At 41.9% G+C, this 24,966-nt stretch overlaps 1 protein-coding gene and 1 long non-coding RNA gene across 4 annotated transcripts in view; one reads left to right on the top strand and one right to left on the bottom strand.

The window, feature by feature from the left end:
* The window catches only part of PPM1H (protein phosphatase, Mg2+/Mn2+ dependent 1H), a 238,370-nt gene extending 231,380 nt beyond the window's left edge, over positions 1-6,990 (top strand). For both annotated transcript variants that reach the window (XM_073900727.1, XM_025883158.2), the window contains one exon: positions 6,597-6,990. In XM_073900727.1, coding sequence (XP_073756828.1) covers positions 6,597-6,671 — 75 coding nt within the window. In that variant the 3' untranslated portion in view covers positions 6,672-6,990. The remainder of the gene's footprint in view (positions 1-6,596) is intronic.
* An 872-nt stretch (positions 6,991-7,862) lies between these two features.
* The window catches only part of LOC141374127 (uncharacterized), a 44,273-nt gene continuing 27,169 nt past the window's right edge, over positions 7,863-24,966 (bottom strand). Inside the window, exons 2-4 of one of the 2 annotated variants that reach the window (XR_012380757.1) lie at positions 22,421-22,485; positions 8,600-8,669; positions 7,863-7,945 (exon numbers count right to left, since the gene is read on the bottom strand). This is a non-coding gene — a long non-coding RNA (uncharacterized lncRNA). Of the gene's footprint in view, positions 7,946-8,599; positions 8,670-20,690; positions 21,906-22,420; positions 22,486-24,966 lie in introns of those variants that run through there. The other variant, XR_012380758.1, reaches the window with a different exon arrangement.

A 24,966-nucleotide genomic window follows, 5' to 3' on the forward strand; every position in this document is an offset into this window, starting at 1 on the left:
TCCCCTGCTGTCCTTTCTCTGCTCCCTCCCACTCAGAGCCTGAGGAAGCCTCTGAGCCAAGCCCTGTGCCGTGTGCCAAGTTAGCTCCCTCCCTGGCAGCCATTTCTTTCAGCAGATCAGTATTGAAATTTCTTTTGCTGATCAATATTGAAAGTTGTGGCCAAAGAAGAAAAATGTTCTCAAAATACAAAACTTGTCTCCAGGGAGATTCTTTCTTAGAAGAGAGCGAGTACTTCAAACTGCTCCAGCAGTTCTCTCATGTGGTATGACCAAGCATTCAGGAATGGCCCTTCATCTGCTCCACATCCAGCTTCCAGAATCGCCAGGCTCCTCAGCCCGCCTCACAGTCTCGGCCCATGTGCAGTGGAATCCACTTCCCTGTCACTGTCTTCAGCTGTGCCATATTCTTATTTGCTCCTCTCCTGTATATTTTTGTACTCACATTTCATGTTTTAACTCCATCTGTGGCACGTGTCTACCCTTGTGTTCAGTCTCAGTACCAAAATCTGGAGAGCTCTCCTGTTTTACTGCCACATTTAGCAATTTCTTTCATAGTCACCAAACCAGACAGCCCTTGTCAGGTAGAAATTGAAAGAAAACCAAATGGCAGTGGGGACACTGAGGTCTTTCCCTCCTGAGAAAGTTGTTTCCTCTTGTACCAGTTTTGATATAAGGCAACCTTATATATGGTTTCATGCCTGGGGCAAGTTGGAAATGTAGGAAATTGGTTCTAGAGTTCAGCGGTACTGTTAGTCACTGAATACAGCATCTACTCAGTCCTCTTCAGTTGTCCACACAGGCTGCTTTTACAAAGGGGATACCACACTCACCAGAGAAGTCTGGCAAAGAGAAGTCATGTGGAGGAATCTGAGCTCCTGGCAACAGTGTTGGAAGAAGTGGTCCTAGGCCTTCTCCCCAAGCCTCCCACCTCAGGTCCTTCCCTGAAGCACATGGATACATGGATGATGGCAAGAACCTGATGAAACTGAAGTTTCAGTTCAGGGAAGGACCTGAGGTGGGAGGCTTGTTGTGAGAAGGGGATATGGTTGGGTAGGCTCACCACACAGGAAGTGGGAAGTTAAACCTCACACCACTCCTGTGTTATGAGAATCCTAAACCAAGAAATTACATGTTCTACAGCTGGAAAACTCATAATAAAGGCAAATTTAAAAATCTCTCTATAACCTAGGGCACAGAGTAAGCAACCCCTACTGAAGAGAAACATAGCTTTAAAGCCAGTATAAGAAAGAATAACTAGACACAATGGAGCCTTCTCTCTACCTCTCGAAAGAAAACCCAGTAGAACAGGTTGAAAATTTAAACATGTACAAATAGAACCACAAAGCAGGAAGAGGTCAATTTGGAAAACCAAATGAAAATTCACAATGGAGAAAAGTATGTCATTGAAATAAAGTTACCATAGCTCACCCCTGAATAACATGGGTTTCAACTGCATGAGTCCACTTATACATGGATTTTTTTTTTTAAGACTTTATTTATTTGACAGAAACACAGTGAGAGAGGGAACAAAAGCAGGGTGGAGGGGGTGGAAGATGGAGAAGCAGGCTTCTTGCTGAGCGGGAGCCCAATGTGGGGCTCAATCCCAGGACCCTGGGATCATGACCTGAATCAAAGGCAGACGCTTAACAACTGAGCCACCCAGGCGCCCCTATACATGGATTTTTTTTTTGACACCATACTGCAAATGTGTTTTACGATTTTTTTTAAAGATTATTTATTTGAGAAAGAGAGAATGAGAGACAGAGAGCACGAGAGGGAAGAGGGTCAGAGGGAGAAGCAGACTCCCTGCTGAGCAGGGAGCCCGATGCGGGACTCGATCCTGGGACTCCAGGATCATGACTCGAGCCGAAGGCAGTCGCTTAACCAACTGAGCCACCCAGGCGCCCTCTCTTACGATTTTTTAATAATATTTTCTATAGCTTACTTTATTGTAAGAATACAGTATATATAATAAGTATAACATACCAAATATGTGTTCACTGTTTATGTCATCAGTAAGGTGTCTGGGCAACAATAGGCTATTAGTAGTTAAGTTTTCGGAGAGTCAAAAGTTACACTTGGACTTTTGACTGTGTGGTGATTGGTGTCCCTTAACCTCCGTGTTATTGAAGAGTTAACTATACTGAATGGATTGAAAAGTAAACCACTAAAACAGGAATTAGCGAATTTATAGAAATCAGAAAAAAGAAAACAGGAAAGAAGTGGAAATCTGGAAGGCAAAGTGGGGAAGGCCTAAGAGGAGAAAATATTAAAAAAATAGAGGGCAAGCAATATTCAAAAAGTTCACAGTTGAAAATTTTCCAGATTCAAAGAAATATCTTCTCATTTGAAGGAGTAAAACAGATTTTCAACCATGATAAATAAAAACGAATCCTCACTCTTATGTCGTGGTGTAACTTCATACCATCGATAACAACAGTAAAAACTTAAAAAGCTACCAATGAGAAGATACTTCCTTATAAAGAAATGTCTTCCCAACAAGAGAAGTCACAATAAATGAAATATCTCTAAACTGCTGAGGGAAGAGTAATGGTCAATCCAGAATTCTATACCCAATAAAGCTATCATGCAAAATTAAAATCAAAAATAAAAGATTTTTGTGGTCCAAAGACTAGGTGAGTTTAATCCCTCATATACCATTGTTGAAAGAATTTCTAAAAATGGACTTCAACAGAAAAAAAAAAATCTAGAAGGAAGGAATGGATTTCAAAAACCACAGAAGTTAGTATGTTGGTTTATTTACATAAGTATGGATTGTAAATGATAATAATGACTAATAGAGGCTTAAAAAGAAGGATGAAATTCAGCTACCTGCCAGTAACATGAAAGATGATAGAAGGCATTCCAAGATCCCTTTATTTTCTGAAGGAGGACATAAATACTGATTAACCTATGTGTTAAAAACTTAAGTGCTAAAATGAAAGAAATTAACTATCACTTCTAAACCAGTAGAGGGAGGGAAAAGGTGTTCAAGCAATCAACCTGATTTCAGAAAGCAAGAATGAAGAAAAACATAATCAGAAAATGCACAGGAAGTTTTATATATATTTATATGTATTAGTGATGGCAGAAATAAGCTCCGGTATATTAGTTTTTACAATAAATACAGCTTACATCTTAATAACTATGAGATTAGATTTTATTTTAATTAGCCATGTACCACTAATGAAATACACTTTAAAATACAAAGTTTAGAAGTCCTACTCAATCTTGTGGATTTTATCTTTGAAAAATATCAGGGTGAGGAGGTGGCATTGAAAATGACCATCTTTTCTTGCCTGAGACTGGGGATCGCATTAACTCAGGATGATAGATGGGCAAGTCCTACCTTGTTAATAGGTTAATATTTATTGACTTCTTCTTAAGTCTTAACTGTGGCCTCCCAAGGAACTTAAGGAGCATCAGAGAGAAGAGCTTGTGTCATGTGTCATGGAAGCCCAGATGCAGGAGAACTGGGGAGTGTGGAGTGGAGTGGAAGCTGTCCCCCCTACCCACTCCCCCCCAACCCCCACCCAGAAAAGGAGAATTCAGGAAGACAGGAGACATCAAAGGCAAAGAAGATGGTCAGTGGTATCTGTGCTGGAGCAAGGGTGAGCTGAACGAGTACTGAGAAGAAGCTTTTAGGTCAAGGTGTGAGAGGCCAGATGAGTGAGGCAGTGGGCCTACTGGTAAGAGATTAAGGAAGAAAAAGGGAAGAAATTGAAGAAGCAAAAATGGATTTCTCTCTCAAGTTCAGCACCTAAGGGAAGACAGAATGGATGGTAAAGAGAAATTCAGGCTCGAGGGAAGTGATCTTGGAATAGGCAATAACCATTTTTAAGAATAAAACCTTAATTATGTAGAGCCCTCAGGGAAATGAGTTTCCTGGGTAACCATCTTTTCTAGGTGACCTAATGCTTTTTAAAATACCACTGCTAATTTTGACCATTTTTAAATACCCAGAGTCACCAGCCGTGACAATATCAGGGTGGTCTCTTGCCTTGAACTAAGGGTGATCATCCTTTGTGACTTCACTTCATTTTGATCTCTCGCCGTCATTGCCCCACAGGACGGTTCGCCTCTCCCTAGACTAGCCTAGAGAGCCGGCCTCTTGAGTTCTTTTCTCTGTTTTTTGACATCTTGGAGCATCTTTCTTTTACCATCAGCCACCTTTTATCATGACTTGCTACAATTTTCTCTGTCTAGCATGCTCTTGAGCTAGGTTAGGGTGTGTTCAGCCCTGACAGATGAATCTACTCGGTATTGACTCAGCCACGTTTCTTAACTTGAAAGGTTAAAGTCTGGACCCCAGTCAATCACCAGGATAATAAACATCACTCTGATATTGTTGGTAGCCTTTCCTGGCATGGTTCTATCTCAGATATACAGTTTAATATAAACCCAAGAATAATCTGGGGTGAGCATCTGAGAGAGTCTTCTGAATATAATATAAGCTGCAGTATGTGGATTTGGGGACATTTATTTGGCCCTTTAGCCAAAGGCCTCTCTGGACTCCTTTCTGTTTATTTCCTGATCTCAACAGGAGAACCCTCCGAAAGGCTAACTGGCTGCATCTTCCCTCAAGTGCTACTGAAGACATTTCTGCCTCAAAGCTGATAATTCTCTCCATACAGATAGAAAAAGAAGGTGTCTCTCCTCCCCACCCACCACCCACCCTCCAGGAGGAAAGGCATTTATTTTGTATTAACTCAAACAGCCTCTCCTCTGCCACCTAGATAGAGTGTGTCCTGCACTCCTCTCTCCTGCCTGGGCTGCAAGGAGACTTGAGTCTCAAAGACTTTATGTCCTGGAATCTTAATCCTGAAATCATTTGCTGCAGACCTTAGTCTTAAATATTGTAATGATGGGCTAGACGCTAGTCTCTTATTTTTAATTAATTAATTTTTTGCCGGTCTCCTTTAATATGAGACTCAGTAAATCCATAAAGGGTCTTAACAGAAGAAATAGAAGAGCCTTCTGGTGTTCTGAATTCCATAAAATTACAGCCCTGAGGGCAAGGCAGAGACATTCCAAAGTAGGGAAAAACCACTAGTAATATCAGGGTGGTCTGTTGTTAAAGGTCTGTCGTTAAAGCCTTCCAAGAAGCCTTCCTTATAGGGTGACATTTATTATCTTGGTGATATATCAGAGTCTGGCTTTTAGCTTTTCAGGCTCAGAAACTGGTTTAATCAACATACAAAGAACAGATTCATTGTCAGAGCTGGGCTCACCCTAAACAAGCTTACAAAACTAATCTGGAAACTGAAATGCCAGTTGACATTTATATGGAGAAATATAACTGACTGATATTCCTAAAGTACAATGACTGGCTCATTCCTTCCCTGTAGGCAGGCCTACACAAGGAGCCAGATCATAATCAGGTTATTTGGTGAACGTGAAATCAGAGTTAACGGTGAATCATGTTTAATGGCAAAGGCTGAGAGAGTAATTCATCCACACTAAATATGGTTGTACCAGCGGAACTAAATCTCTTTGAAGTCTGTCAGCTAAGACTCTCTCTGCTCTGATCAGTATTTGGATAGACACCTGCCAATGTTTTGTCTCTTTTTTTTTTTTTAAATGCCTCTAGGCCAACTCAGGCCCACACCCACCAAAGTCCCCTCCCACACTGGTCTTTAGATATTAATATTTTCCATTGACTAATAATGTAGCCATTCTTTTTCCTCGAGTTTAAATCTCTATGAGCAATCTTATTTTCTAATTCTGGAGGGCCCCCCACTGTACCTACGTTGATCAAGAGGAGAGAATGGCATTGATAAGGGTGGGTGAATAGCTCATTCACACCAAGGTTTATCAGTCCTTTCCCAAAAACACCTTCACATTTTTATTGTATTCCTATGCTACATGTACTATTAATGTTTTTATTTCAATCAACTCACTTTTTAAAAACAATTTTAAAAGACCTCTACCGTAAATGGAAAATGACTATCCTTTGTCCTAAAAAAGAACATGGTCCAAAAAATAAACACTGAAAACCAAAACTCTTAGGATTCCCAAGTACTTTTTCAGTTAAGCATGGTTTGCCAAGCAAAGCTATGAGCCCGAGCAGATCCTTATTAAAGACAGACTCAACACCAAACGGAGACTGTCTCCTTGACATCACCAAAACCCTCAGAGGACTCAACAGTAGAATATTTTAGGAGGTTATTTTAATGTATGTGGTGCCTTGTCCATCCACTTAAAAGAATAATCTCACGTTAGGCATCCCACATTTTGGGAAAAGATGGCCTAGACTTTAAGATTTTATTTATTCATTTGAGACAGAGAGATACACAGAGAGAGAGTGAGCATGAGCAGGGGGGAGAGGCAGAGGGAGAGGGAGAAGCAGACTCCTCACTGAGCAGGGAGCCCGACGTGGGGCTCGATCCCAGGACCCAGAGATCATGACCTGAGCCAAAGGCAGACACTTAACCATCTGAGCCACCCAGGTGCCCCTGGCCTAGACTTTTTGAGACTTTAGGGGTATTTGAAAACTGCTGACACAGCTGTAGTGATGCCTCTTTCCCAGGCTTCCTTGACTCCAGATTCTGCCTGATGCCACACTGATGGTTTCATTCCTGCTTCTCCCTACACAGGTACACATTGGCAGCTCAGGACCTGGTGATGCGTGCCCGCGGTGTCCTGAAGGACAGAGGATGGCGGATATCTAATGACCGACTGGGCTCAGGAGACGACATTTCTGTATATGTCATTCCCTTAATACATGGGAACACACTTTCATGAACACGGCCCGGGGCATCAGGAGGACAGCAGGGGAGAAAGCTGGGATACCTCGTAGCAGGGCGGGACTGGGACGGGCCCCCGCAGGGTTCCGGGGGACGCACCCTCTTCCCAGCCCAGGTGGGGAGTTTGCTGCTGAAAGGCCTCTGGCTGTACTTCTGGGGGACCCTTAGATTTCAGTTTCCTCTTCAGTAACAGGTCTGGATACTCAACGAGAGCAAAACATAAAGGCTGCTACTGAGTGTTGTATTTCTTTTGGTTCTTTTAATAGGCCTCCTGGGTGGCCATTGCCTATTTTGGGCACACACATACTTATTTGGAGTAGCTGGGCAGCCATTTTCAGGTGTAACTGGCAGAAGACTCTTGGGCCTGTCAAGCTGCCAGCTTCTCTACGGGTTAAAAGTGCTGCATTGGAAAGTTGGGGATCATGCCTCAGAAAGTATAAGCACCCACCTCCTAGTAAGCCTGAGATTTATTTCAGGGAACACCATCTGTCTGTGTGTGTGTGTGTGTGTGTGTGTGTGTGTGTGTGTGTGTGTGTGTGTGTGTGTGTGTGTCTGTCTCTCCATTTTTTCATGGTTATGGTGGGGTGAGGCAGGGATTTTTTCTTTTTGATATTCCTTGAATCTTAATTGTTTCCCTTTCATAAAACAGGCCTGGGACTTTCCAGCTCCTTGCTGAGGAATTTGTGTGTCAGAGTCCAGCCCAGGCTGTCCCCATATCCTGTAGCCCACACCACCCAGGCAGCCTTCTGGAGCGATGCCCTGGCTGACAGAGTACTGTCTTTGTTGTGTAATAGTTTGTTCCTGAGTTGCATTTTCTCACCAAATCAGTGTGTTTTCATGAAAATATGGGTGTTTCTTTGGACCAACAGTTCCTCAGTTGTTTTCAAGGGTCCCCCTTTTGTGGCTTGAGATTTCTCTGAGAATCCAGGTTTTCATTTCTGGAATGGTTGGCCCTCCCCACCTGCTGTGCCATGGGGACATATGTAAAGCAGTGTTGAAGAAATCAGAACAGGAAGCTCCATGTATCAGTCAGGTCACCATACCTCGTATGAAGACCATTCCTCCATTTTCGATCCAGGTTCCATGGGCCGTGACTGTCCCCAAGGCCACTCCACATCAGTACGTATCCGTGTACTGTCAGGGTGCAGCAGTCCTGCTCTCCCCCTCATCTTCAGGCAAGGCCCACTCAGAACAGCCATCTGATTAAAGTGAATTGGAATTGGGTTGACTGGTCATTCTCCTGGTGTGCACCCCATTCCTTCCCCAGCCACCCAACAGCTGCACCCCCAGTTCCCATTGTAGCTCCACTTCTGAGCGTTCCTCACAAGAGCTGCAGAAGCAGTGGACACCACATCTACCTGCTGCTTCTCTACCAAGAGGAATCACAAAATAGATTTTTAGAAATCACTTCTATCTCTTGGGCAGACTACGGCTCTGCACCAGAGGACCTTGTAGAGCGATGTCCAATTACTGAGTCTTCTTCCTGCATGCCTCCTGTGGTTTCATCACCATCCTGACAGGTTTGTGTAATTTAAACATTCTTCCCACCCAGTAAAGAACAATGTTGGTGATGTGATTCCCAAAACTGCTGGAGAGCCAATTCCAGTTCGCGTGTTTGCTGGGTCCCTTCCCCAGAGGAGAAGAGAGGAGAGGAGAGGAACCTTTCCTCCAGGATAGTTCGTCACCTTCCTGGAGTTGTAGATATTCTAGTAGGAGAGGCCTGGAGCCTCTCTACTCAGGAATGAATTCATTCCATGCTGTGGAAATGATGCCCTGTCTGGTCGGTAAAGTACTTGGGGATTTACCCACCAGCTGTTTGCCAAAATGTTGCCTGGGAAGAATTGGACTACTACCTTGTCAGGAGTCATCTTCATCTGACAGCTTGCCTCCTCCTCCAGGAGATCTAAGCGACCCCAGATGGCTCTGTGGGGACAAATATGTGGGAAGCCATTTGCTCCTCTGGCAGAATAAGATGCTGTGGGATAATGTGTAGGCATCTCCCACAGTGTGGTTCCATCTTCTGTCCCTGCCCTGACTCAAAGTCACGTACAAGGGGAAAACGAGAAAGTTTTTTGTGGAGGACTCTGAACTGCCTTCTTTGGGAAGCTCTCCTCACAATCAGTCACCTTTCCCATGTTCCCATTGCCTTTCATCTGTTTTCTCTCCTGCGCTTCGCTGTTGGTCCTACCTTGCACTTTTCTACTTTTATTTGAGCCACCAGAGTCCGACTTTGGGCATAGATGTCATGATAGTCTTCTACTCAAGTCACCAATTCATGTACTGCCAAGAAATGTCTCAGGAAAAATTCTGGAACCCTCTTTTTCAATTTATCCTCAAGTCTTGAGCATTTAGTCCTGCTGGTTTGAATTAGAAAGGTATCCAGGAATTCTTGTCATAAGCTTCCTTGGTGGAAAGATCTTAGTTAAAAAAAAGCTCAAGCCCTATTTCTGTTTGGGGGATGGGAGGAAAATTACAAATGAGGTGGATAAATCATATGTGGAAAAAGTGATGTGTTAATGCCCATAGCAGATCTTCCCAGCACTGATATTGCTCTGTGAATTGAGCTTACTCTGTTTGGCTTTATTTTTCACCCAGGCCCCGTCCCATCCCATCCCAAGAGCAGTAACTGTGTCTACAGAACAGGGTTGGCCCTTGGAGCATTCCTGGAGAGGTCGAAAGGCAACAGACTCAAAATTCTGAAGAACGTATTTATATGTGGTTCTGAAATCTTGTGTATCTGACTTATAGCCAAATCTGCTTGTCCTAATAGCCTCAGAGGAAGTCTTGTTTAATAAAAAGCTTTTTCGATTTCCTAGTCAAGTCTTTACAGTTGTCTTGGGGTGCGTGTGGCCACTTCCTCTAATGAAAGGCTCTTTCAGTTCTAAATCTCTTTGTTGGGCTGGACCCTGCTCTTCAGAATACTTGGGGACGGGTCTTTTCCTTAAAGAGAGTAAACTCATATTCCACCCACACCCTGTAGCTTTTTGCCAGGTGACAGCCAAACCTTTGTTCTCACGACACCTGCAGTGAGAACAGCGCCAGCAGTCAGAGATGGGGGCTATGTTTTGTGGTGGGTCTGCTTACTTGACTGCCCTTCTTGGGGTGGGAAGGGAGAACGGGAAATCAGGCTAGGCCAAGTACTCGGCTATGCACTAGGACAAACCACAAAAAGTGGCAATTTCAGTTCCTTTCCACAACTTTGGGGAATTTAAGGTGTTTGATTTTTTAATTCCTAGCTGCTTACCTCTGTGGGGTTGTGCGAAGTCAGCTGCGCTCACCTTCTTCTTACTCCTAAGTATTCACTTAACGTCTCAGGACAACCACAGCTGTAGGCAGGTATTGGTGGGCAGGGATGAGAGTTTTGGAACCCAGATTTGGCCCGAGATTTTGGCCATTCGGGCAGGATTTTTGGTTTACCAAGAGCACTAGCATGGAAACATACGGAAAAAGACTCCCACATCTTTAAAATTCTGATTCTCCTCTAGACTGCACCTCCTTCCTCGTCTGCCAATCCATTCGTTTTCAACACGGCCAAAGGTGGTCAGTGGTTTCTTTCCACCACAGTTTGAGGATCTGACCTTTCCTTAAGTGACCCAGCAGCACCACTGTTCTCAGAGGGAATGTTAAACTTTTATGAGATTCTATCTTCAGTAAATTACTGCTTCTGGGACACTTGGAGAAAGCAGTGAAGAGTCATTGTCTATGCCAAGAACAATCAGGCTGACCCTAAAATTTACCAGATCTCAGAAAACAGGAAAACGGTATCTGGCCCCAGGACAGAATCTTACTTTAGAAACTTGGATCTGTGAGGACTTTACAATTGCAGAGAAGGGTGAGGGTCTGCACACCATACACAGCCCACCATGTGGGGCAAACTTTGGGTGGGTGTGGCTGGTGTGGCAGATGCGTACACTGGGATTTTTCAAAGGACACTACATGAGCAGCCTCCTTGCCTCTCAGGCGAGCACCATGGCAGCTCTTTGTCAGATCTGAGTGCCGGTCTGGGCACGACTGCTCTTTCTAACCCATGATGTTACGTGTAAATAGCTTTCATTTTTCCTCTGCGTCGTAGATGAAGTCTTGTTCACGTAGCAACCAGGTAGACAGTGACCAAATAAGGCTGTAAATGTGCTGTTGTTTTCTACTGTGACGTACTTGAAGGAGAACCTTGTGACCCCCCCCCCTTCAGATCTTCCATAGTATTTTGTGTTTGGGGAGTCCTGAGGTAATTCTCTTATTTCTGTTCACTTCCGTTTTCTCTGTTTCTTCTGGAGACCCAGGGAGGCCCACAGTGGAGATCATTTGTAAGGTCTGGGTTTCCAAAAATACCAGATGTACAGGGAATGACAGGAATCTGCCTGAAAATGGTTTCAGAACCATGTATCTTTATGCTTTGTGATTGTGAAACCTGACTTTTGTAACCCCCCCAAAATGAAAACTGTTTAGTAAAGGGGATCTATTTTGTGTGTTTTGAAACTTAGGTGCAATGTTCCCTGGAAGAAAATAAAGAAATGTATATGCTCAATGACATTTTAAAATAAAATATTATATATATGTATATAGGACCCCTCTAGAAAAAAGTTTGTGTCATTTCTTTTAATTCGCTTTGAAGTTTCTTCATATCAGGTAATGGAATGACGGGAGTGTCATGGCCTCATGGGGAGTTACAAAGTGAACAGACTCGAAAGACAATCAAAAGGGAATGGATGCCGACTCTATAAACCTACACAAGAATAGCAGTAAAGGCTATCCATTTCAACAGTGCATCTAGAAGAAACATCTTGGATATTACTACCAAGAATTGCTCCCAAGAGGTATTCTTTTTTCTTTTTCTTTTTCTTAAGGTGTAATTGATAGACAACATTACATTAGCTTTCGGTGTACAACACAGTGACTTGATATATGGATATACTGCAAAATGATCATCACAGAAATTCTGGTTAACATCCATCACATTCATATTAACAAAAGTATTTTTTTTCTTGTGATAACTTTCACTCACTTAGAAACTTTCAAATACGTAACACAGTATTATTAATTACAGTCACCATGCTGTACATTACATCCACATGACTTACTTATTTTATAACTGCAAGTTTGTATCTTTTGACCCTCAGTCACCCATTTCTCCCACCACTCACGGCTGCCTCTCCCAACCACCAGTCTGTTCTCTGTGCCTGTGAATGTTTTTTGTTTTTATTTATTTTTTAGATTCCACATTTAAGTGAGATCGTATGGTATTTCTCTTATCTCACTTATAATGTCCTTAAGGTCCATCCACATTGTCACAAATGGCAAGATTTCCTTAATTTTTATGACTGAATAATATTCGGTGTGTATTTTCCTTATCCATTCATTCACTGATGGAGACTTAGGTTTTTCCGAATCTTGGATATTGTAAATAATGTTGCAGTCATCATGGGGATGCATATGTCTTTTTGAGTTAGTGTTTTTGTTTTCTTTGGATAAATACCCAGAAATGGAATTGCTGGATCATATGGTAGTTCTATTTTTAACTTTTTGATGAATCTCCATACTGTTTTCCAGAGTGGCTGTGGCAATTTACAGTCCCACCAGTAGTGCACAGCGTCTCCTTTTCACCACATCCTTGCCAACACTTGTCATTTCTTATCTTTTTTATAAGAACCATTTTAACAAGTATGAGGTGATATCTTATGGTTTTGTTTTACATTTCCCTGATGATTAGTGATGCTGGATACCTTCTCACCTGTCTGTTGGCCTTCTATAGGTTTTCTTTGGAAAAATGTCTATTCAGCTCTTCTCTCCATTTTTTTTAATTGGGTTGCTTTGGGTTTTTTTTTTTTTATTGAATTGTAGGAGTTCTTTATATATTTTGAGTATTAACCTCTTACCAGATACATGATTTGCAGATATTTTCTCCCATCCAATAGGTTGCTTTTTCATTTTGTTGATGGTTTCCTTTGCTGTATAGAAGGTTTTCAGTTTGATGTAATCACACTTGTTTATTTTTGCTGTCAATGCCTTTGCTTTTGGTGTCAAATCAAAAAAATCATTGCCAAGACCCATGTCAAGGGGCTTACTGACTATGTTTTCTTTTAGAAGTTTTATGGTTTTAGCTCACATTCAAGTCTTTAATCCATTTTGAGTTAATATTTATGTATGGTGTAAAGACAGGTCCAGTTTTCTCAACACCATTGATTGAAGAGATTGTTCTTTCCCCATTGTATATCCTTGGCTCCTTGGTCATAAATTAATTGACCATATATTTGTGGGTTTGTTTCTGGGCTCTCTATTCTGTTCCATTAATCTATGTGTCTTTATGTAAATACCATACTGTTTTGATTACTGTAGCCTTGTAATATAGTTTGAAATCAGGGAGCATGATGCCTCCAGTTTTGTTCTTTCTCAACATTGCTTTGGATGTTTGGGTTCTTTTGTGGTTCCATACAAATTTTAGGATCGTTTGTTCTATTTCTATGAAAAATGCCATTAGAATTTTGATACAAATTGCACTGGATCTGTAGAATGCTTTAGATAGTGTGGACATTTTAACAATACTGATTCTTTCAATCCATGAACATGGTACACCTTTCCATTTTTTTGTGTCATACTCTCTTTCATCACTGTCTTATAATTTTCAGTTTATAGTCTTTTACCTCCTTGGTTAAATTTATTGCTAGGAATCTTATTTTTTTTAATCTAATTTTAAATGGGATAGTGTTCTTAATTTCCCTTTCTGATAGTTTGTTATTAGTGTGTAGAAATACAAGAGATTTCTGTATAGTGCTTTTGTATCCTGCAACTTTACTGAAATCATTTATGAGCTCTAGCAGTTTTGGGGGGGGGGGAATCTTTGGAGGACTTTTTATATTATCATATGTTATCTGCAAATAGTGACAGTTTTACCTTTTCCTTTATGATTTGAATGGCTTTTCTTTTTCTTGCCTAATTGCTCTGGCTAGGTCTTCCAATACTATGCTGAATAAAAAAATGACAAGAATATGCATCATTTTCTTATTCCTGGTCTTATAAGAAAAGACTCCAGCTTTTTACCACTCAGTATGATATTATCTGTGGGCTTGTCATATATGCCCTTTATTGTGTTGAGGTACGTTCCCTCTATAACCTCTTCATTGAGAGTTTTTATCATAAAGGATGTTGAATTTTGCCAAATGCTTTTTCTACATCTACTGAGATGATCCTATGTTTATCCTTTATTTTGTTAATATGATGTATCACATTGTTTGTGGAAGTTAAACCATCCTCGTACCCCTGGAATCAATCCTACATGAGATCCTTTTAATGTATTGTTGAATTCGGTTTGCTAATTTTTTTTTTTTTTGAGGATTTTTGCATCTATGTTTATCAAGGATATTGGCTTGTAACTTTCTTATGGTATCCTTGTTTGGTTTTGGTGTCAGGTAATGCTTGCCTCATAAAATTAGGAAGTATTCTTTCCTCTTCTGTTTTGTGGAAGAGTTTGAGAAGGATTGATATTAATTCTTATTTGAGTCTTGGGCAGAATTCACCCGTGAAGCCATCTGGTCCTGAACTTTTGTTTGTTAGGAGATTTTTTTTTATTATTGATTCAATCTCCTTCCTAGTAATCAGTCTGTTCAGATTTCCTATTTCTTCGTGATTCAGGCTTAGAAGGTCGTATGTTTCTAGGAACTTATCTTTCTCCTAGGTTGTCCAATTTGTTGGCATTTAATTGTTTATAGTAGTCTCTTATGATCCTTTGCCTTTCTGTAGTATCAGTTGTAATGTCTCCTCTTTTGTTTCCAGTTGTATTTATGAGTCCTGGTCACTTTTTTCTTGGTGAGTCTAGCTACTGGTTTGTCAATTTTGTTTATCTTTTCTAAGAACCAGCTCTTGGTTTCATTGATCTTTCTGTTGTCTTTTTGGTCCCTATTTTATTTATTTCTGCTTTGATCTTTGGTATTTTCTTCCTTCTAACTTTGGACTTTGTTTACTTTCTAATTCCTTGAGCTGTATAATTGAGATTTTTCTTGTTTCTTGAGGTAGGCATTTATTGCTAGGAACCTCCCTCTTGAACTCCTTTTGCTGCATCCAATAGGTTTTGGTATGTTGTATTTCCATTTTCTTTTGTCTCAAGATATTTTTTGATTTCCTCTTTGATTTCTTCATTGACCCACTGATCAGTAGCATGTTGTTTAATCTCTATATATTTGAATTTTCCACTTTTCTTCTTATGTCCAATTTCTAGTTTCATACCATTGTAGTCAGAAAATATGGTTGATATGATTTCAGTCTTAAATTTGTTAAGACTTGTTTTGTGGCCTAACATATGATGTATCCTGGAGAATGTCCCCTGTGCTCTTAAGAAGAACTGTATATTCTGTTGCTTGTGAATGGAATGTTCTGTATAAATATCTCTTTAAATCCATCTGATCTAACCTGTCACTTAAGGCTGATGTTTCCTTATTGATTTTCTTTCTGGATGATCTGCCCATTGGTGTAAGTGGAGTATTAAAGCCCCTTGTTATTATTGTCTTGCTATCTATTTCTCCCGTTTGGTCTCTCAATATTTGCTTTATTTAGGTGCTCCTATGTTGGATGTCTAAATATTTACAAGAGTTATATCCTCTTGTTGACTGATCCCTTCATCCCAGGAGGTATTTTTGAGAGGGCCAGTGATTATATACTCGCTGAAGACTGTAAAAGTCAAGACTCTCCTTAGTCACTTAAGCATTTTTAAGTACTTCGAAAGTGTTAGTAAAATGTTCCATCTTATAGAGAAAAGTTAACAGATGGGACAAGATAGTAAAGAATGCTAACACTGCTTGGTTCTAGAGTCCAGGAAATTAAAAGTAATCTAGAAAATAACACAATGTTAAAAATAACTTAAGTATTGATTCACAAAAGAAAGCTAAAAAGTAGGCTATAGCTTATCTGAAGCTTAGTCTGGAAGAGCAGACTAGTTAGAAAACACTCATATTAGAATAGTTTTATTGTAAAACCTCCTCAGCTTCTTCCCCTTCACTTGTACCCTAATGTGTATGATGCTTCCTCCTCCTCACTCAATCGTAGAGTCATTAAGAGTCAATCCCAAGATTAGATACCTGAAGGTTAAGACATTTCTTCTCTGTGGAAGATGGAGGAGTCTTCTAGCATTCTCTCAGAAGCAGTGTTTAGCTTATCAGATTAGCTCTTGAAAGCTGTGGTAGGTTGTCTCCAAAGATGGCTGCCAACAATGCCTCCTACAATCTGTTCACAAGTGCTCCTTTTCCCATCATGAGGTGGCATTTGTTTCCCTACCCCTTGAATCTGGTCTGGCTGGTGACTTGCTTTGATTAATAGAATGCAGAAGTGACATTCTGAGAATTCCAAATTTAGGTCTCTAGAGGCCTTATAAGCACCTGCTTTCACTCTTGGAAGCCAGCCACACTGCAATGTCAGACTACATTACTGAGTGATGAGAGGCCACCAGGGAGATAACCAGAGTGCCCAGACGTTGGAAGTGAGGCCATGTTTCATCCCCAAATCCCTTTTGAGTCACTCCAGGTGATACCATGAAGAGGAGAGAGGCCCAGCCAGCTCTCAGCTGTTCAGGCCATTCCAGCTGAGGCCACAGACATCACAGAGCAGAGAGGAGCCATCCACACTGAGCCCTGCCTGAATTCCTGACCTACAGAAACATGAGCAAATAAAATGGTTGTATTTTAAGCCACTTAAGATTTGAACACTTAAATTACACAGCGATGGATGACCAAAACAAGGTATAGAGACCAAAACAAGGTATAGAGAATCTGGCTGTGAGGAATTTGGGGTAAATTAAACACAGAAGAAAATGGCATTGAGAAAATACATTTGTAACGTGGGAAATAATCCTCCATATGGGACCTGGTAGAGTGACTGAAATGAGGGAAACCCAACTTCCAGCAGTGACGTGGAGATTCTGATGGCTGTACTGGGGTCCCAGCAAGAGTTCTCCACATCTATGTTTTTGCTTCTTCGCGCAGCTTATAGTGATCATTACTAAGCCAGGAAGATGAGGACTACTGGGGCTATGAGCCTACAAGGGGGAAAGGAAGGTCTTTAACCCCTCACTTAATGATAGGACCATCCCACGATGCACCATTTGTGACCTTTGGGAGAGTCAAGTGCTTCTTTCGCTCCCCAGACCGTTGCTTGAGAGTGGTAAGTTATATCGGGGGGGAAAACAAGACAGTTTTTAAATTGTATGTGTATGGGGATTTTTTTTTAATTCCCATCATTTAAAAATCCCCATGTACAAAATACTTCAAAGTTGTTGCCATCCCAGTTTTTCCCTTCAATTAAATGTCAGGCCAAAGGGTGGGTTATATATCCTAGCAATTAGTCTGCCTTTTTAATTGCTTTTTCTATCATTAGAGCCCTGAAAAGACTGCCACTCTCAGTACATCTCTACATTTTTAGTGTCTTGTCTTTCACTTCTGAAGAGATTTTCCAGCCAGCTAACCTCTTTTGCTTTATTGATTCCACTTAAGCTGCCTGTAAGAGATTCAGAGTGTGAATGAGCACGAGGTGGGGGCAGGGTGCTCTTTGATTGCCTTCCACGCACCAGATCTGATCATTTGCTGGTCCAAGGGGACACGGACAGGGCTTTGGAAGGTCTGAATGCAGCCCTGGAGGGCAGCACTTCTCTGAAAGGGGAACATAAATCTGTACTTTGTCTTTTACCATTTTTTTTTATTTTAATTTACAAATACAGTCACCAAAAAGGTAAACGTAGATAAGCTCATTCAGAAGGCACTGTTGTGAGGTGAGAGTGGAGTAGGGGAATGTCTGGCATGAGGATGAAAGAAAAGTGAGGTCATGATAGCAAAATGTCCCAAACCAAGCCATTTCACATCCTTTTAGCACTACTAGTGTATGTCAGTAACCAGACATCTCTGATTTAAACAAAGGAATTGTGGAACCTGAAAACAGTAGTCTTAGCAGTTCTGAATTTGAGATTACTTCTTTTGCTGAGTTGGGTCAGTGAGACCAAAAGTTGAGGGTGAGATTCTGCAGAACTATGAAATCTCTATTCTCATTGTCCTGGGTGAGAAAATGAAAGTTCCGACTCCTGGAAGCCCTGATACAAATCAGGGGACATCTGGCCAATCTACCAGATGCAGAGCAGAATTTGAAAAATAACACTGTTTGCGCTCATACTTTCAAAAAAGATAAGTGCTATCATTATTAGCGTTATGTGTCTTAAAATACAATTCAAATAGACTCAATTATTTATAGATGATGTTACAATGTATATCTGGGAATTGCTTCAAACACTGAGTGGGGGGAAGTTGATGGGCTCTCAGAATGAGACAGGATTGACCATGCTGAAGAAAGTTATGCAGACTTGGAAATAAAAGGATGATCGCATGCCTTTTCATAGTGTCTTTCCTAGAATATCATCTACCAGCCCACCCAAGAATTATTTAGTTCTTAGGTTAGGGTTCAGCAAACTTCTTCTGTAAAAGGCCAGATAATAAATATTTTAGACTTTATGGGCCGTTTGGACTCTGTCACAACTACTCAACTCTGCTTTGTTGCATAAAAGTAGCCACAGACCGAACTAGGTTCTGGGCTAAAGTGGTAAAAATTCAAACTTTCTGTCCTGATCAGAAGACTTAACTCATGAAAATACAGTCTGATCTTCTCTGGTGTGAAATGAATGAAAATGTCGCACATATTAACGAACACTAATGGACTATCATTAAGAAAAACCAGGTAGATCAATAATCATTTATCTTCTTTAGTTACAAACAGGATAATTTAGAAATGCTCCAGTTGTTTACTGCTAAGACAGTTTTATATTCAACTTTCAGCCACGATGGCGGGGAAGCATCAGGACTGTGACACTGTGTTTCTTCAATACTAAGACACCATCAGTTATATAATCTGCTACCAACTGAAGGCAGTTAGACATTTTTTTTTATTTTTAAGGAGGAAGCTAACCTATGATTTACCATGCTTTAGCATGAGACATTCTTACTATTTATTAGGCCCTGTGCTAGGTACTTGAGATCTGATTTCTTTTATTCCCCTCTCAGGTAAATAGTGTCACATTTTACAAACAAGGAAATAATTTCACCCATCTGTGATAGAAAATATACTTTATGGGATTTCAGTCCTTTAAAATTTCCTGAGGTTTGTTTTATGACCTAATATAAAGAGGTTTCCCCCCTTCCCAAAAATTGAGTGTTCCTGTGAAACCTTTTGTGAGCTGAAATGACATAAAGTGAAAAAGCAATTACCATTAATTTATACCAAAAAAATTTTGAGCATTCCCAGACCTCTTATAGGCTTTTCTGATACTTTACGATACATCTTGCTAATGGATGCACAAAATAAATCAAGCTGCAGAACAGATGCTCACAGCCACAGCTCAGAGCTTTGGCAGCTTGATGCTGAGATGGCTGAGTGTGGTTCCAGGGGAAGGAGCGTGGTGGTGCCACTCTTGTTGCTCAGAGTGTGCGCTTCCTCTGTTGCTGCAACACCAGTGCTGAACACTGTTTTCACCTTTTCTTTGCAAAAGTGGAAATCCTCTTTGGCTTTCATTCAGTTAGCAAAGACAGGAGGCCTTTCACAATAAGTGAAATGGCTTGAAACAAACTTTGGAGAAGGAGGGGATCACTGTAGTCTTTCCTGGAGAATGTTCCAGGTGTGCTGAGAAGAATGTATGTGCAGCTGCTGTTGGGTGTGTTCTTTAGCTGTCTGTTAGATCTCGTTAGTTTATCCATTGTTCAAGTTTTCTGTTTCATTGTTGATCTTCTGCCTGGTTGTTCTATCCATTATTTAAAATGGGCTATTAAAGTCTCCAACTATTACTGTTGAATTGTCTGCTTCCCTCTTTAATTTTATTAGTTTTTGCTTTGTGTATTCTGGGGCTCTGTTGTTAGGTACATATATTTAATAATTATCTTTTCCTGTTGGATTGACACTTTTATCATTATAAAATGTCCTCCCTTGTCTCTGGTAACTATTTTTTTAAAGATGTATTTATTAGAGAGAGAGTGAATGAGCAGGGGGAGGGGAGGGAGGGAGAGAGAGAACCTCCAGCAGACTCCCCACTGAGCACGGAGCCCCTGTGCGGCTCGAACTCATGACCCTGAGATCATGACCTGAGCTGAAATCAAGAGTCGGACGTTTAACCAATCTGGAGCCATCCAGACACCCCTCTGGTAACAATTTTAATGTATATTTTGTTCGATGTTTGTATAGCTCTTATCTGCTTGCATCTTGCATAGTACATCTTTTTCCATCCTTTTATTGTGAGCCTATTTGTATCTTTGAATCTAAAGAGTGTCTGTTACAGAGAAAATGTAGTTATACCATGTTTAATTTTTTTGAAGATTTTATTTATTTGAGAGAGGGACAGGGAGCATGAGCAGGGAGAGGGACAGAGAGAAAGGGAGAGACAAGCAGACTCCCCACTGAGCAGGGAGCCCAACATGGGGCTCAATCCCAGAACCCCAAGATCATGACCTGAGCCAAAGTCAGATGCTTAACCAACTGAGCCACCCAGGTGCCCCAGTTACACCATGTTTATAAATTCATTGTGGCACTCTCTGCCTTTTGATTGGAATGTTTAATTCATATACACTTAATGTAATTACTGTTAAGGTAGGATTTATGTCTACCATTTTTTATTATTTGTTTTCTACATGTCTTATGTCTTTTTTGTTCCTCTATTCTTTTATTCTTTCTTTTGCATTAAATAATTTGGAGTACACCATTTTAATTCCTATGTTGTTTCTCAACTATATTTTTAAAGTTATTTTCTTAGTGGTTTTCCTAAAGGTTACCATTAGCATCTTAAAGCAATCTAGTTTAGATTAATACCAGATTAACTGCTATACAAAAACATTGCTCCTATATATATATATATATATATATATATATATATATATATATATATATAGGTGTAATACAAAGAAGAGGTGTAAACAAAAATACACTTATACTGTCTAATTCTCATGTATTTATATTTACTGGTGTTCTTTATTCATGTGAATTCAAGTTACTATCCTAGTATCCTTTAATTTCAGTCTAAAGGATTCTCTTTAGTAGTTCATGTAAAATAGGTGTGTTTGTGACAAATTTTCTGTTTATCTGGAAATGTCTTAATTTCTCTTATTTTTTGAACAGTTTTGCTGGCTATCAAGTTCCTGGCTAATAGGGGTTGTTTTTTTTTTTCCTTTTTGGCGCTTCAAACATGTCATCCTACCACCTGGCCTGCATGGTTTCTGTTGGGACATTAAACTTCCTGACGATCCCTTGTGAGGCATTACCTTTCTCTTGCTGCTTTCAAGAAGTTGACTGTTTTGTCTACCTGTGATCTCTTTATCTTACTTGGAGTTCACTGAACTTCTTGGATATGTAGGTTAATGTTTTTCATCAAACTTGGAACACACATTCAGTGCTCTGGAAAGTAACAGACAACTCTAACCTTATACTCTCTTGCTTTTGCAGAGCCTTCTGGTCAGCCAGGGATACAGAGTCAGATCTCCTGGGCGTGTGCACTGACCCGCACATGTGCAAGGACTTCTAGATCTCCAGTAATACGCTGGAGCTTTTCAGTGCCCTCTACGGACAGCTCATTTACCAGTTTTAACTTTTTCAGTTAAAACTTTGGGTCAGTCTTTTGTTAGCCTCCACTGCTATGACTGCCTTACATAGCTATGATATTAAACAGTTGTTGCTGATTGTTTTTAACTAATGCAGTGGGGATAGAACCGTGCACATAGAACTGGTCAAGTCAAGACAAGCCCTGAGAATGGGGTCTTTCCGGGGAACCGCCAGACAGGTCAAGTTGTGGCAGTGCTCTGGGGCTGTGGCTTTTCGGGGAGCTACAAACCCATTCTGTCCCCTCCGTTGACTGGTGGTCTTTTGGGTCTCAGAGCGACTCTGGTTGTGAGGCTGCTGGTGTTCAGGGCTACCACACATCTGGAGTGAGGGTAAGGAAACTGCCTAAGTTTAAAATGCCGCAAAGCTCCCTGTTCTTACTGAGATTCAGCTGTTTTTTCTTGACTAAACACTCCCTGGATTGTTGCGATCCTTCAGTTAATTTCCCGAGTTTTGAAACGGATGATTTGAGCAGGTTTTACCAGTGTTCTCTTTAGTACCCCGGGACTGTTGGCAGAGAGGGATTTCCAAAGTCCTTTTCCTACCATTCCAGAAGCATCTCTGCAGGGGAAGAAGTAAAAGTTCAGGGAGGTTAGGTAGTTGCCCAAGGACACAAGAGCCAAGGAGCACCGAAGCCAGGATTTCAAATCCAAGCTTTATATTCTGTATACTCCACTCCCTCTCTACCAGTTTCTAGAACTTCTCATCAGATAAGCAGGAGCTGCAAAACTTCCCTCATGTACGCGCTTATTCAGATGGCATTTTTAACAAAGCCCTTTCGCATCACGTCTCCATTCCTGACCTTTGCACTGAGCCGTCACGCCATGTTGTTGCGGACCCGCCAACATCATTTTCTAGAAAACGTGTTTCTGTCACAGGCGTTTTACTTCCCTCTCGCTCTGACTTTGACTCTTACTCCGCTGGAGCTCTGTACCAGCATCTCCTTCGCACTTACGGTAAAGGCTTCTCTTGGCCCAGGGTTCTTTTCAGGATGAAAGAGTGTACCAGGCTCAAACAGAAGGCCCTTACCCAAGCAGAAAGAATAGCATGCTACCCAAGGGTATTAGCCACAGTACCTCACTGTCTGTGAAGTTCTCCATACATGCCAATTAATAGTTGAAGAAGAACAGATAGCCAGCATCTGGAACAACAGAACAAAATTATGTTCAAATTCCTCTTGAACTAGAACTGTGCTGAAAACAGATCCTACATTCTTGAGCACTGACCTGTAATAAAAGTAATGGTAAAAGGTAAATCTTTTACCAGGGAGCCCAGCTGCACTGTTTATTACAAAACCTGAAGTGTCGGGACGGAGAGTCATTTGCTGCTGTGGTGTCAATATTACAGCTCTTGACAGCTCTCTTTATGGGCTCAGTTGACCTGAAATAAGAAGACCATTTCACATACTAACAGGGCATTTTTTGATGATCTACTTGACCTTTGCCTCAGGGCTCAGCAATAAGAAGAGTAATAAAATGACATTTTTTTTTTACAGAACAAAACCCAAAGAATCCAAGCTTAAGGGAGCCTAAATCCAACAATGCAGTGGCCTTGAGCATTTAATTCCTTAATACCTATCTCCTTATTTGCTGTTTATCTGAAATTCAAATTTAGATGGGTGTCCTGTGCCCTACAGAGAACAAAACTGAAAACTGGGGCAAAAATAAAACTTTCAGTAGAGAAATTTCACTGCTTGGTAGGTTCTTATCTCAAAAAAAAACAAGATCACCTGGAACATAACAGAAGGAAAAGTTGTGCCCGGTCAAAGCCATCCTCAGGGAGAGTTTCTAAGTCATGGGGGAGGACGGGGGGCCACAGGAATGTTCCAGGCGGGCTTCAACACATAAATTTTGGGAGTCACAGTTCAGCCCCATAATATTGCCCCTGGCTGGACTGCAGTCCCGGTGGGCTGTGGGGGAGTATGGTGGGTTAGTTACTATCGCTCTGATGTCTTCGCTCTCCCCAGTGCCACCCTCGCCCAGTAGAGTGTGTCCTGAGCTACCAGGAAAGAGAAAAGGGGCAATTCTGAGGGAAGTGATAGAAATGAGGGTCAGGAGGGCAGAAGACGAACCCACTCTTTTCTGGGAAGAAAGGGAGGGAAGGGGGAAGAGCGATGTCATCAGATGGGAGAAGGATAGAGGAAGAAGGGAGAACACGTTAAACCAGGAGGGGCCACGTGCAGAACAAGAGGAGTAAGGTGGTAATCCACTGCTTCAGCGACCGAGGACACCAGGAAAGGGAGTGGGTGGGGTCCCGGGAAACAAATCACAACCTGCACAGCAAAGGGAAGGGCTGTAGAAACCATCCCCCAGCAAAACTTCCTCCTCTGTCCTTTGTCCCTTTTAGGGGGCGGGGGGGGGGAACACTGCCTGGAATGTCCTCAAGTCCTCCCTTACAGGACTCGGAGCTGGCTCTTCATTTTATGGGAGTTCTCGAGCTTGGGCAGCCTTCAAGAACACAGCTGACTGTCTCCAGGCCGCGGGGCTGGGTTTTACTGGCCTGGGCATGAATATGCATGGCGGGGAACCCCAGATGTGCAGAGGCTGCTGGAGGGTTTTCGGGACATGCAGGCTCACACGCACGCGGGCCCGAGACGCCGGACTCCCGCTCGGTGGTCCAAACGCCGGGCTTCCCGCGCTCGGGGGCCGGCGCCGCTGCTCACCCGCCACCCCTCCGGCTGCCTGGCCCGGGGCCAAGTGCGCGCCGCAGCCACTCGCTGCCGTTCCGCCCTGAGTGAAGGGCTCCCTAATAAGAGTATAAATAAAAGCCAGGCTGAGAAATGAGTTTCCCATGCCAGCAATCACCGGCCTAACCTCGGCTGTAAAATAGTACAGCGGAGCAGCGCAGATGGAGTCCCCGCACCTGGGGGATGGAGGCCAGCCCCGAGCAGCCCGTGTCAGCAGCTGGGGGCGCGCGTCCAGCTCGGGGCTGCTCGGGCCGGCGTTCCCCCGCCCCATCAGCTCAGCCTGCTGTGTCCTCGGGAGGGACGCACCGCCAGGCCCCCTAATTTATGGTCATTGGTGTAATAGCTTTAACGTGATTTATCTGACCGCAGAGGAGATGGCAAACGCCTGGAGAATGATTGGTCATGCAGGCTTTGTGCATTTCTGATTGGCCTTATTAATTTCGAGCAGAGCCAGGGAGCAGACTCTTGCCTGAGCCAGGGAAGTCAACTTGGCAACAGCCGCTCTGTAGAGCCGGTTTGGGGCTGGCAAAAGCTTAGCTTTAGCCGAAACGGAAGGAATAATGTACTGTTTAAAAAGTCCGGGAGTCAGACAGAATGTGCGAGCATACTGATTACAGCAGGTTTTGTTTGAAAACGGTGAAGATCATTTGATTTGACCGATTCCTTTTCTCCCCCTCCCGTTTGCGTTTCTACAGACATCAGTGCCTTGGGGGTGGGAAGGAGAACAGGAACAATGTTTTGTTTCTATTTTTAATGTTTGAGTATTGGGGGGGCGGAATGCTTAGAATGCTTATGGCTTCCAAGGGAAGGAATTTCAGGGAATCGTGGAGGCAAATAAGTATCAGAACATGGCTTCTAAAAATGTTCTATTTCACAATCGTTTGTGTAGTAAAAATTACTTCTTGCCATTTGAGTTCTCTTTAGACATCACAACTA

Source organism: Callorhinus ursinus, unplaced genomic scaffold, assembly GCF_003265705.2.
Source record: "Callorhinus ursinus isolate GAN/ISIS: 27379988/994484 unplaced genomic scaffold, GSC_fseal_2.0 scaffold14, whole genome shotgun sequence".
Lineage (NCBI taxonomy): Eukaryota > Metazoa > Chordata > Mammalia > Carnivora > Otariidae > Callorhinus > Callorhinus ursinus.